Source organism: Stenella coeruleoalba, assembly GCF_951394435.1.
Source record: "Stenella coeruleoalba genome assembly, chromosome: 19".
NCBI lineage: Eukaryota > Metazoa > Chordata > Mammalia > Artiodactyla > Delphinidae > Stenella > Stenella coeruleoalba.
In genome coordinates, this window is record NC_137165.1 from 36,773,076 (window position 1) to 36,786,217 (window position 13,142).

A 13,142-nucleotide genomic window follows, 5' to 3' on the forward strand; every position below is an offset into this window, starting at 1 on the left:
AGGGAGAGGGGGGTGTCAAGGGTGAAGTGCAGAGTGGGGCTGGTGCTGAATGGGGGGCATTTGCTGAGGAGGGGGCACAGGGAGAGACTCAGATCATGGGTTCATGAGGTCCGTTTGGACAGTTGGTTTGAGATGTCCTTGAGATGTACGTGTGGAGATGACAAGGCTCTGGAATGAAGAGGAGGGGCTGGTGGGAGAAAGGAATCAGAGTGGCTGCTCAGTGCAGACAGTGTGGGATCACCCAGGCTGACTGCAGCGAGAGGAGAGGCACGGGCTCAGGCCTGGGCTTGAGGAGCTCAGAAGTGCACCCGTGAAAGACACAGAGGGTCATGGGAAAACCAGGAGAGGGTGTTGTCCCAGAGGCAAAGGGACAGAGAGTTACAAGGAGGGAGGGTCAGACTCCGGAGAAGCCAACTGGGATGGGACAGAAAAAGGTCCACTAGCTTCAGCAACGTGGAGGCCATTGGTGGACTTGGCAGGTGAGTTCCAGGAGGTAATGCCGACAGTAGAAGCTGGTTGGAGTGGGTTGGGGTGGGGGGAAGAAAGGGGACATAGAGAGGAGGGGCACTTGATGCGAGGGGAAAGATGGAAAGACACTCTCAGGCTGGATGAGATTAATTATGGCAAATATCACAGGGAAGGATTCAGTTGAGAGAAGGCATCTGTTGATGTGGAGGAGAGAGACCTCTGAGAAGCTGGGATAGTGGAGTGACGGAAGGGTTGGCAGGCGGGAGAGGCTGGTGTGTGTGCTCCCCGGACAGAATGAGGTTAGGATCAGAGAACAGGAAGCCTGGCTTTAATGTGGAGGAATTCAGGATGATGACGAGCCCCAGAGAGTGACCAGGGGTGAGAGCAGCTGAGAGGTCAAGGGGTGGCGAGGTCATCTTCTTGGATAATGGAATCACATAAGATTGAGCAACATCTGGATGAGAAGACCATGAGCCATGGCACGGGAGGAATGAGGCGGAGCGCAGCCCCAGGCGGGAGGAGGCAGGACACCAGGTGGCTCCAGTCTCCAAGGAGGGAGGGGTCTTCCAGGAGAAAGATGGTCCAGAGCAAAATGGGGAGCCAGACTACCAACCTCCTCTCGGTGGGAAGCAAAACGGCACCCCTTGGGAGTCCTTAGGGATGCGGCGTCCACAGGGAGAGCCAGTTTAGAAGAGGAGGACCCAGGCTGAGGAGGGGCGAAAGGTGGGTCAGTGACCAAGAAGGATGGCGATCTCCCAGGTTTGTGCAGAAGATGGATGGGTCTGGGTACTGCCTGGCAAAACCAGGAATGAGAGGTATTGCAGGTTCATTCCTCATGGTTAATCTCTGAACAGGGTGGATCCTGGGCTGAATGGACACTGGCCTGGGAGAAGCCACACAGCAACCTCCTAAGGAAGGAACTCTTGTTCCCATTTGACAAGTAAGGAAATGGAGGCGCAGTCATAGAGAGGTTAAGTAATTTACTCAAGGTCAGGGAGCATAACCACTTATTACTAAGTGATTATTAAGTGCAAACCTTAGAGCAGTTTTGAACGCTGTCGGTCTGACTCCTAAGTAGATGCTCTTGTCCACTCTGTCTGTAACAGGTACAGTAGGACTGACTCCCTCCAAAAAAACAAAGCAGCTCCTTTCTCCACCCCCACCTTAAGAAGGAGACCAGCACTGTGTCCTCCCCCACCAACTTTGGTGTTTCTGGCCTATGGAAGGCCATTTTACCCCAGGCCTTTGGCCTGCTGCCTTCAGAGCCAGACCCTGAGCACGGAAGACACATCAGTGCCCAGTGGTTGGAGAGCATTGAGTAGAAGAGAAGTGAGGGTCACCATGGTGGCCCTCAGAATGAGGTACCAGGCCCTGCTCCTCCCCTTGGTTTCTCAGACCCCACACAAGCCCCCCAAGAGGGATCATGGCTGAAATTGAGTTTCTTGCCAGTCCTGGTGAAAAGACGAGAGGAGTAAGAGCCAGATGTAAGGTGATTCAGTAAAACAAAGGATCGTGGGGGCTCTTGGATCCGGCTTGCCTGCCCCACTGAGCTCTGAGCTCCTGGAGGCTGCGGGCTTAGCAACTCTTGAATCCCTCCCAGAGGAGCCTAGCACTCTGTCCACAGCAGCCAGTCAGTATTTGTGAATTAAATCTGGGGCCCAGGGTGCGAGCTCAGAGCCGTGGAGCCAGATCCCCTGACTCTGAATCGCAGCCCCACTCCGCTAGCTTTGTGACTTTGAGCATGCCATTTAACCTCTCTGAACCTCACCTATAAAGAGGGAGCAGGGCCAAGGGCTTTGCACTTGATCTAACGCTCTGCTGCTCCCGTTTTGACATTCTTAACCCAATTTTGAACAAGGGGCCCCCACGTTTGCATTTTGCACAAATTATGTAGCCATTCCTCAGTGGGAGTAATATTATCTACCTCAGAACATTGATGCAAGGATTAAATGAAATAATCTGTCTGAAGTGCTTAGCACATAACGAGTGCGCAAGGGAACAATTGTCTATTGTCCCTTGCTATTAGAGCATCCCCCGCGCCGATGTGTGATAAATGGTTGAATGAATGAGAGTCTGGGGAGCATGTGGAAGCGAAGGTGCCAGGCTGAGGGTGCTGTACATGAAGTGGGAGCATTTTTGTGCCCCACATTGTGGAGCAGTCGTTCCCACGGCAGCCGGTGATTCGTGCTGTGGTCCGGGCCTGGCCGCCACGCCCGGCAAAAAGTCCACTTGGTGAGACCTGAGGACGTGGGTTCCAGTCTTTATTACGAGGCGTGGTCTCGGCCCCAGTGAAGTCGTCAGTGGGATGCGGAGGCCAGCGAGCAGCATCTGCGCCGGCCTCGGGGCGGAGTCTCAGCCTTTCTTCCTTCCCGGGGTGGGTCCTGGCGTGGCAGCCCCGCCCCACTCACGCCAGGGGGCGTGGCCCAGCGCCGTCCACGTGGGGCGGGGCCTCACGCGCACCCGCCGGCCCGCCGGAGGCGGGGGCGTTGCTCAGAGGAAAGGGTTGGTGCTGGCCTGCGGGGGTTGGTTGAGCAGCCCGGCGGAGCCTGAGATGGGCAGCAGAGGCTGCGGCAGGCTCGCAGGGGACGGCGGCGTGAAGGCGCGGGCTTGGGGGAAGACGCTGACCGAGGCGGGGAGGGTCACGCTGGCCGGCACGCTGCTAAGCGGGAGGGGCAGGGAGGCGCTGTAGGTCATGGAGCCGCCGACCGGCCCACCGGCCGCCAGGCCCAGCGCTGGCGACCCGGTGCGCATCTGGTTCAGGGTCGGCCTGCCCTGGTCGCCCCCGCCGAACGGGTTGGTGGGGGATGGAGTGCTGAAACCTGCGGAACGAGATTGGGTTGGGGGACTTGGAGCGGGCCAGGGCCACATAGCCCTAAGTGGGGAAGGGGCAAGGTGGCCAGATCTGGGGTCTTAGAAATAGGGAAGAGCTAAGATTTTAGGGCAGGGTCTGGGCTGTAAAGGAAGAGACGGAGAGAGAGCAGGGGACCCCAGTGTTGAGACCCAGCAGGGACGAGGGGGTGTCCTACCTGTTAGGAAGGGGTTCCGGGTCTTTGCAGCCTGGGGCGCCTTGACTAATGAGTCAAGGTTGACCAAGGAGGAGGCCGAGGGCCCCAGGAAGGACTCAGGAGTCCGGCGCGCTGGGGTGTCCTTGCTGGGCTGGGTTAGTGCTTCCCCCAGCACATCCAGGTCAAAGGCATCTGGCTCCTTTGTGCCATTTTGCTTGGAACTGGGGTCGGGGTCTCCAAACAGGTCCAGCTCTGGAATAGAAATGATAAAGCTCACTGGTAGGGAGAGTGAGTGGTCTCTCTGAGAGGAAGAAGGCAGAGGCCAGCTCGGGGTGGGCCCCTCCTTCCCCAGAGCTGCACATTCCCTGACTCCTGCTTACCCACAGGACTGCTGGGCTTCCCGGAGGGCAGGGCCTGGGCACACTCTAGCCCCTCCTTGGTCTCTGTGGATACTGGAGGCTTGGCAAATGGGTCAAAGGTCGAGGCACCGTCCAGCACTAGCCAAGGAGGAAAAGGGAGATGAGATGGGTTGGCAAAAGGGCAGGCACTGGGCTGATCCCTTTCCAGGCAAGCTGCCCTCTTAACACAGGATCTCTTGCCCCTTGGCACTGGAGGTAAGGGGACCCAGCATCCCCTCAGCCACACCCACTGGCCCTCCACTTACCAGGTGTGTTGGAGGTCTCCACCAACGCCCCCCAGGGGTCGGCCCCAGTGTTGAGGAGTTTGTGGCGGGGGGAGTTCTGTGCCCAGGAGTCTGTGGGGGGTGGTCCAGCAGGCGGCACTGGGGTCCGGCCCCAGGGCTCAGAGGAGGAGAGCATAGGGGGCAAGTTCCAGGGTTGGCTCTGGGACAGGATGCTTCCTGAGCGGACTGGAGACCAGGGGTCTGCCGAAGGCCCCCAGGACGAGCCACTGGGCTCTGTGCTGGGCCTGAGACCTGAAATGGGGACAGCACAGATGTGACCCCAGGCTCACTCAAATCCCCAGTCCAGGGCCTTCCCAGTTACCCAGAGCAATGTGGGAGGCCAAGGGACTCATTTCGCAGATGGGATGCTGACTCAGGACTACCCAGCAAGCTGGAGCCCATATTCAGCAACTTATTCCAGGATTCTGCACCCCCAGGGCATAGGCAGCTCAGGCCACATTCCCAGTCAGGGACAGGCTGGGCCAGGAAACCCAGGGTGACCAGAAGCAACAAGAGAACGTTTCTGAGTTTCCCATGAGCTGAGTTCCTCGGATGTGCCCCCTCCCTCACTACAACCCCAAGACACAGAGGAAGCTGAGGCTCAGAGAGGTGCAGTGCTTGCCCAGTGGCCCTCACCTGTGGGAAGGGGATGCCAGCAAGTGGCTGGGAAGGAAGGGGCTCTCTGGGGCCAGCCTGGGAGCCCCTTGCAGCCCTGCATGCCCACCTGGGATGTCCCATGGGTCCGCAGAACAGTGTGTGGAGGGCAGGGCCGGGGCTGGTGCGAAGATATCCACCAAGTCCAGGATGGAGGACTGCTGGGGGCAGAGGCGGCCATGCTCAGGAGAGGGTGGGACCTGGAGGAAGGGCGGGCCCTGACCTGTCATCCTCACTCCAGCTCATTCTCTCCTTTATTCATTCCACAAACATCTATTAATGGTCCCTCGCCTCTGCACAGTGCTTTCCAGTTTATGTTTCCTCATCTGTTTAGTGTCTGATCTTCAGAACAACCTGTGCTGTGGGTAGGGAAGATGGTGGGGTGCCCATTTTACAGATGTGCCAGCTGGAGCCCAGAGAGGGGAATCAAATTAGCCACATAGCCAGGGAGAGGCAGAGCTGGGACAGAAGGCAGGCCTGCCCGACGCTTTCCTCAGCTGTCCTGCCCCTCGGCCCATCAGTGGTAAGAGACATTTTATGATGAGCCTACTTCTATAAGTCAGTGTCCAAGAAACATTGGCCACAATGAGCATTGGCAGAAAGGGTACAGAGACACCCCAGGGATAGCACGGACAGCTTTGGAAGGTCGCCTTGCTACCAACAGCTACCCACTCCTCCCTCTTGGAAAGTGTGTGTATGAGCCCAAGATGTTTTCAGCACCATAGGCCCGAGGCCACCCCCAGTCTTGACCCACAGTATCATATGATCCTAGAGTGTCAGAGCCAGAACTGTCCAACAAGCCCACTGTACGGAGGAGGAAACTGAGGCCAAGACAGTGACAGTGCGGCCAAGTCATTAAGTGGCAGCAAATCCAGGAACCTCAGATCAGGATTCTCTGCATCCCACTTTGCCACCAGTTCAGTCATCAGCCCATGCATGATGGGACTTGGGTCTGCTAAACCCCCTCCACCCCTATTTTCATTGAATTAACATTACTTAGTGCTCACTAGATACCAAGCACTGTTCTACACTCTTTACAGATATTTAACGCAACTCATTTCCCAGGCTCTGCCAGCCCACAGCCCCCAGTCCCCTCTACCTGGGTGGTTTTCAGCTTCTCCTCCTCTCTCTCTTCTCTTTCGGGCTCTCTGTCCCGACGACGGTGGGGTCCGGCCCCAGCACCATTCGCCACAGGGGAGTCATCTCCCCGCCAGGACCTCACCTCCTGCAGAAGGAAAGCGTGAGCAGCCCAGGCTGGACTTGAGGGGACCTTGGCTGGAGTCAAGAGTGTAGGGTGGGAGGCGCCGAGAGGTCGGGGGCAGCAGGACCACCACGGGGAGGGGGAAGAGCCTAGTTAGTGCCCGCGTAGCACCTCCACCAGCAGCAGCAGCAACACAGGAGGCCCGGCCCACTACCTTCTGCTCCTGCCGGCTCAGGTGCAGAGCCAGCTGCAGCTGCAGGTCCTCGTCCCTGTGGGAGGCTGGGGGGACCGGCTGCGAGGGAGGGAGAGAGGGGTGAACTTGGCCCAGTGTTCCCACTCCTGGGCCGAAGGGCAGCATCGCCCTGTGCCGGTAAGGGCAGTGGAGAGAGGAATGCCCACCCTGAGTGGGTGTGGGCAGCCTGCCCCCAGACAGCAGTATGGGTGTGGTCTTCTCCCTGCCCGAATCTGGATCTGAGATGCAGTTTAAAAATCAGGAAGATTCATCCTTCTCTTCTGGGTCCCCTGAGTGCTCTCCAAGCCCTGCTGTGCGAGGCCAGCTGTGTCCTGCCAGGTCTGCCTGGATCCACAGAGGCGATGGCAGAGAGGAGGCTATCAGGGAGGCTGTCCCTGCCCCCCATAAGGACAGCTGATGGGGGGGCAGCATATTTCTGTGTCTCCTAGGAAGGTGTCTGTCAGCACACTCACCCCTTCCCCTCCATGAGGCGACAGCAGGCCCATGAGACAAACGGTACTGCCAACCTACCACACACACACTACCCCTTCCAGGCCCAGCTGGAGAGGACTGGGGGTGGGGAGACAGACCCCACCCCCAGTAACCCAACCCAAGGCACACAGGTGCTGTGCTGTCCTTGGGAGCAGGACTAGGGCTTTGGGGACCAGAGTAGGGGAGCCTAAGAATCAAAGGTGTGGGGCATCCAGGCACCCATCCCTCCTCCAGTTCCCTCCGCCCCCCGGCTGCCCCAGGAGGCGCCTTACCTTCTCAGCCTCCTCGCGGCTCATGGCCAGGGCCAGCTGCAGCTGCAGCTCCTCTTCTCCTGACGTCTGGGGCCGGGCCTGCTCTAGGTCGGAGGTGTAGCGGGGAGATGAGGAGGAGGCTGCAACGACCAACCATCCGTCGTGGCTTCCGTAACCACATGGGGACCCATAGGCTCCCCTGCCCGCCTCTTGCCGGGAAGCTAAGGCTCAGACAGGGAAACTGAGGGGGAAGGGAACAACTGGCAGTCGCGGGCCCCAGAGGGCCAGGCAGTGTGCTCGGCACTTTCTCTAAGGTTTCCATTCCACCCCGATAAAGGAGCCCAATCCCTCCTTTACAGACTCGCAACGGCTCTGAGGGGTGCCTGGCTAGGGTCCTGCAGCAAGACTTGAACCCAGGTCCCCTGACTCAAGTTCCTGGACTCTTACAGCTGCGCCCCACCCAGCTTGGGGTCAAGTGCGGTGGGAGGGGGAGAGGTTCCAGTCACGGTCACAGCTCTCCAGGCTCTCAGCCTACTGTCAAGGAGGGTCATCCTGAGCGCCCCCAGATCAGGAAAGTGCCTCCCTTCGAGATAGGAGAGCTGAGAATGCTCTGCAGCCGCCCCCGTTTCCAAGGGCAGGGCCCTCGAGCGGGGGGATCAAGGAGGATGCCCTTAGCAGCACCACGTGCTGTGTGTCTGTGCACAGGGCCGAGGTCTCACTTAATTCTCAAATTGAACAACTGAGGCAAACAAAATTATCCCTACTTTACAGACGAGGAAACTGAGGTCCAGAGAGCTGGTTGTCTAGATCACATGGCTTGGAAGGGGCAGAATAAGGACTGCTACTTCAGAGCCTCTGCTTCCGCCACCACGCCCCTACCAGACAGCGAATTAACGGTAACAAACCTATAAATAACATCATTGTTCGCGCTGACTTGTCGGGCACCTACTACGTGCGGGCCTTGGGCCTCGCGTGTCAACCTCTTTCTCTCACGGAATCCTCACACATCCCTCTGAGGTGGGGATTCTTATCCACAGCTGGGGTCACAGAGCCAGGGTCAGAACTCGGGCTGCCTCTCTGTCCCCAGCCACGCCCTGGGCTCACTCACAGTTGTAGGAGGACGGGGAACCGCGGGCACGGCTGAAGCCCAGCTGCCCGCTGCCGATGCCCGTGCCCTCCAACGCCATGCGCTCCTTGGTCTTGAGGGCGTGGGTTCGCTCCTGCCGGAGGCGCTCCTCGTCCTTGAGCAGGGCCATCACCTGCTTGACCTTCTCGCGCACGTTGACACCCTGGTCCTTGCCATCGCGGTCGATGTACTGGAAGTCCTTGAGCGTCTGGATGGTGTAGAGGTTCTCCCGGCACTGGTGGGCCACCCGCTCGGAGCCTGTCTTGAGCAGGTAGTCCAGCAGCGTCAGCGCCTTGTACACGTGCCGCCAGTTCTTGCCGCTGTCATTGAGCCGCCGCCACAGCATGCCCATGACCTCGGCAAAGGCCACCGTGTTGAAGGTCAGATCGGCAATCTCCGACATGAGCGAGCTGGGCGGACCCCACGGGTCATTGCTAGTGGCCTCGCGCACCTTGATCTCCGCTTCCGAGTAGTTGTGCACGATGTTCTTCACCTGGCGCCGCAGCGCTGATGTCGTCATGGCTGGGGACTTGGAGATGGGCGGCCCCCGCCCCAGCCGCAGGTGGAGGGCCGAGGAGGGCCACCGTCGTCGTCGTCGAGAGGTCACGGTCTCCAAGGGTGGGCCGCCGTGCTCTCAGCAGGGCGGCTGTGTCCTTGGCTTCCACATGGGTCTGAGGAAGAGAGGGCCTGGAACTTAGGAGCAATGGGCCACCTTGCTGGCCACTCAGCCAGCGACTAAAGCCCTGGCCAGGGTGTCCCTGCCGCCAGGAACAGCCTTCGGCAGGCACTCATTTTGTTTTTTTATTTTACTTATTATTCAGCAGGTACTTGTAACTTTGCATGCTCATTAATCTTTACAATCACACCTACAAAGACATTATTATTATTACCTCCGTTCGAAGATGGGGAAAGTTTGAGAGAAAGATTAAATGACTTGTCCAAGATCACAGAGCTGGTGAATGCGGAACCAGGATTAACCCAGGTAGACACGCTCCACAGTCTTTGCTCTTAGTTTAGGGACACGAAAGTGACCCCCCAGGAATGCCTACTTGTCTTGCTTCTACTTCACTACCTCTGTTTCTGCTGGGATCTGCCTTAAGACCTATCCTTTCCAACTTCTCCATCCTCACTTTGCTCTCTTCTTATACTGTTAATTTTTTTTTTTTTTTTTTTTTGCCAGTACGCGGGCCTCTCACTGTTGTGGCCTCTCCTGTTGTGGAGCACAGGCTCCGGACGCGCAGGCTCAGCGGCCATGGCTCACAGGCCCAGCCTCCGCAGCATGTGGGATCCTCCCGGACCGGGGCACGAACCCGTGTCCCCTGCATCGGCAGGCGGACTCTCAACCACTGTGCCACCAGGGAAGCCCTATACTGTTAATTTTTGTAGCTTGATCCATTCAACACCAATTTCCTGGGGACTCCTCTGAGCCAGGCTCTATGGCAAGCATAGAGTGCAAGCCTCGGCCCACACACATCCACTTGAGAGGGTGCAGGCAGTCACAGTCCAGCATGGGAGTGCAGAGGAGCACAGGAGTACCCAAGCTAGGAAAATCAGGAGAGCCTTCCCAGAGGAGGTGACGGCTGAGCTGATCCGAGGTTCGAAGTGAAGAGTGAGGAGGAGTGAGGCAGCAAGGCAAGGAAGGAGCATCCGGGGGAGGCTGCCTCCCAAAGAGGACCCATCGTACACACCAGAGCACTGAGGCCAGAGAGGGCTATGGCGTGCCCATAGTCACACAGTGTGTAGGTGGCAGAGCTGGGACTAACACCTAGGTGTCCAGAATACGAATCCAATTGATTCATCTGATTGCTTTATTGCCTCAGTCCCACCTTCTCAGCCAGAATGAAAACTCCCTGAGGGCAAGGCCAGTCTGGGCTCCCCAAACCCCCAAGGCCCTGGGCACGTGGTAGACCTCTGATCTCCCAGCTGAGGGAAGATTAGAGCCAGCCCACAGCCTCAGGACCAGGCCATCAGCTAAAAGCACACCCAGGCCCAAGACAGAGAAAGGTTCTCCCAGGGCTCTACCAGAAACCAAAACCCGAATCCCCCTGCCACCACCATTCCTCTGGTGTGGAGACACACACACACATACACACACACACATACACACACACAAACACTCTCTCTCTCTCTCTCTCTCTCTCTCTCTCTCTCTCTCTCTCTCTCTCTCTCTCTCTCTCTCTCTCTCTCGCTGGACCTGGCCTCCACCCAAACCCCCCACCAACAGCAACCATGGAGACTGCACCTCTCAGCTCTACCCTAGGACCCAGCAGGAGTCAGAAAGAGCCTGTCGACCCCCGCCCCCCATCTCAACTCTCCCTCCAGCCAGCCCTGCTAACCTGGGCTCAGTTCAAAGCCTTGGAAGTTTTCATCAGGGCCCGCATGCCTGGGAGAGCTTGGACCCAGAGGGTAGGACCTTGTGGGGGCACAGACGGGATGGAGAGTGCTGGCTGAAAGCGGGCTTACCTTCTCTCTGCTGCCTTTCTGTCCCGGCAGTGGCGGGCCTTCTGTGGGGTGCCACAGCCAGCACTTGTTTAACGCCTGCCCTCTCCCTCACTAGTGACTCAGACCTGTCTTTACCTCCCCAGCCTGTGGGCTGGCGGGTGGCAAGAGTCAAGGTGAGAAATAATTGTGCCCTAGAGCCCACCGAGCGCAAGCCCCTCCCAGCACTGGCCACTGAAACCAGCAGAACTAGTCGGGCATCCTGACTCCACCAGGAGCCCTACCAGGGCCGCCCTGGCCCTCCTAACCGGCCGGCATAGTAGAAGGGGGCCCTCAGTGTGGGCCCTGAGGCTCTGCCTGAACTTTCTCCTAGAAGGTGGGAATGGAGGAGGCTTCTCCACACGCCTCTGACTGAGCTGAGGGAAGGGAGGGGTCAGAGACACCGGGACGCCCCGCCCCCACTGAAGTGTAAGGGGACCAGGTAGGGAGGAAGAGAGGGCAGGGTGAGGCCAAGGGAGCACCGAGGGGAGGGAGAAGGAGAGGAAGGAACGCGGGAGGGGGTGGCCGGGAGAGCTGCCAGCGGTGTTATAAGCAAAGGGTTTTATCGAACACAATATGCCCAGAAATAAAAGGGAGTGAAACAGAAACCCAGCAGACGATAAGGCGGCAGTGGCAGCGGCGGCAGCCGGGCAGCCGGGTATGGAATTACTGCAGTGACCTTGAGCCAGACCCTGTCAGGTGGAGGGAAGGACACTGAGAAGGCCAGGCCGAGAGGCCAATTCAGAGATGGGGAGAGGGTGGGGGAGGCGGGAGGCAGGAGGCAGGAGGGTACGGGCTGGGGGATGGGAGAAGGGCCAGCAGGGGGCGGGGCAGGCCATGGCGGCAAGAGCATCCGCTCTCTCCGATGTTTGGGGTACCAAGAAGAGCTTTACAAGGGACGGGAGACTGCTCTTCTCAGGGCCCACAGCGCTGGCGGACCTGTCAGGACTAAGGCAGCGGATGGCATTCCCAGAGCGGGGATTCAGGGAGACGGGAGGAACCCAGATATGTGGAGTCGCGTGCATGCGTTTACCCAGAGACTGTGCCCCCGTGGGCCCGCGCCCCTGCCCATCCTCTGCTAAGGCGGATCTAGTGCCAGGCCCTTCCCCCCATCAGGTCCAGCTTGGGCAGTGGGGGGAGTGGCAGTGCGCTAACTCTTGCTGCAGGAGGGACAAGAGGAGTGACCCTACCTCTAAGCTTAAGTCAGCCCAAAGGTGGATGTGTCTTGGGGGCACTGGAGTTGGGCGGGGGCTGTCCTGAGGCTACAGGAGCAACAGGGGCTGAGGAGGAGTGGGCAGGAGTCTGTGCGGAATGCCACCAAAGATGCTAGTCCCAGGATGGGGAGCGAGCCCTAGGAGGCCCCCTTCTTGGGGGCTGTAGGGAGGGAGGGGCGGCAGGCAAGATGCCTCCAGGTTCCTCTGTGACCCTGCCCTTCTCCCGGGGACCTGGAAGGGAGACTAAGCCCCAAGCCTTTCATGCCAGGCACCACAGCTGATGACGGGAGCTTACCTCCAGTGCAGGCTCCCTTGGCCCCAGCCCCGGGACCACGAGCAGCCTCTGCAGTGACCCTCCGACCTGCGCAGCAGGGGGATGGTACAGCCTCGGGAGTATCCCCAGAGCCATCCACCACGGACCCTCGTCCTGGAGACCAACCCTCTCCCAGGAGGCACAGACCCCTCGGAAGGGCGGCTCAGGGTCCCCAGAATGGGCGGCTGCTCTGCCTCCTGCCTGCTTGTCTTCTGGACGCCAGACAGCACTCAGGAGGAAAGTTGCTCAGCTGGCCAGGCAGGTCTGCCTCAGCAGTAACAGGACACAGGAGGAAGTGCAGGGCACGTTAACCCCTTCCTGCTGGCCAGGCAGGCAGCACCTTCAGAGGTGGGAGGCCTGCCTGCTGGCTGTCCCCAGGAGGTGCAGCTCTGGAGCCAGTGCTGGTGACCCACTCCCACTCTGCGGTGAGTTAACCCTTCCTCTGCCTCCTCAGGGGAAATGAAGGGTGGGGAGGGGAGGCTCCAACACTCACCCCACCCCTATATTCCTCCTCTGAGCCAAGACAACCACTCCCTGGGGCTGGCCCTTTGGTGGAGTACTGCCTTGTGTGGGTTTCCATCTGGTCCCCTCGGCAACCCTGAAGGGTGCATCAGGACTTCAGGCACAGCGCCCTCTCTGCGTCTCTGACACGGGATCAGATCGGAATGCCCTGCTCTCCCCAAACCTCCTCCCATGTCTCAACTGGAGGATGCTTGAGGCCCATGAGGTCCTTATCAGAAGCACCAAATGCAAAACCAAGTGGGTAGGAGACTGTAGCCACTCTTCAGGTCTCCCCCTCTCCCTTCTGCTGCATCAGCATTGAAGGCCCATAAGCCCACCGTTAGCAAAGTTGTTCTTCAAACTCTGGGAGCCTGGGGCCCACTCTGTACAGGCAGCCTGGCCCAGAATGATTATTACTGACAGAGGAGAATTTATGGTGCTGAGTCTGAGCTGACAGCATGTTTCTTTGCAAGAGTCATCTCTCATCCACTTCATATTTCTCTGAGCAAGAGAGGGAGCAGAAAG

At 58.7% G+C, this 13,142-nt stretch overlaps 1 protein-coding gene across 2 annotated transcripts; it reads right to left on the reverse strand.

The window, feature by feature from the left end:
- Positions 1-1,518: 1,518 nt before the first annotated feature.
- EPN3 (epsin 3) lies at positions 1,519-12,347 on the reverse strand. 2 transcript variants are annotated; one of them, XM_079905807.1, is made up of 10 exons: positions 12,099-12,347; positions 8,094-8,782; positions 7,007-7,125; positions 6,225-6,302; positions 5,909-6,034; positions 4,880-4,970; positions 4,138-4,407; positions 3,854-3,970; positions 3,495-3,725; positions 1,519-3,287 (listed from the first exon to the last, which is right to left on the reverse strand). In XM_079905807.1, the coding sequence occupies exons 2-10, from the start codon at positions 8,629-8,631 to the stop codon at positions 2,959-2,961; spliced, it is 1,899 nt and encodes a 632-aa protein (XP_079761933.1). In that variant the 5' UTR covers positions 8,632-8,782; positions 12,099-12,347; the 3' UTR covers positions 1,519-2,958. The 2 variants fall into 2 exon arrangements, with proteins under 2 accessions (XP_079761933.1, XP_079761932.1); XM_079905806.1 differs by having other exon boundaries at positions 4,880-5,009.
- Positions 12,348-13,142: the final 795 nt, after the last annotated feature.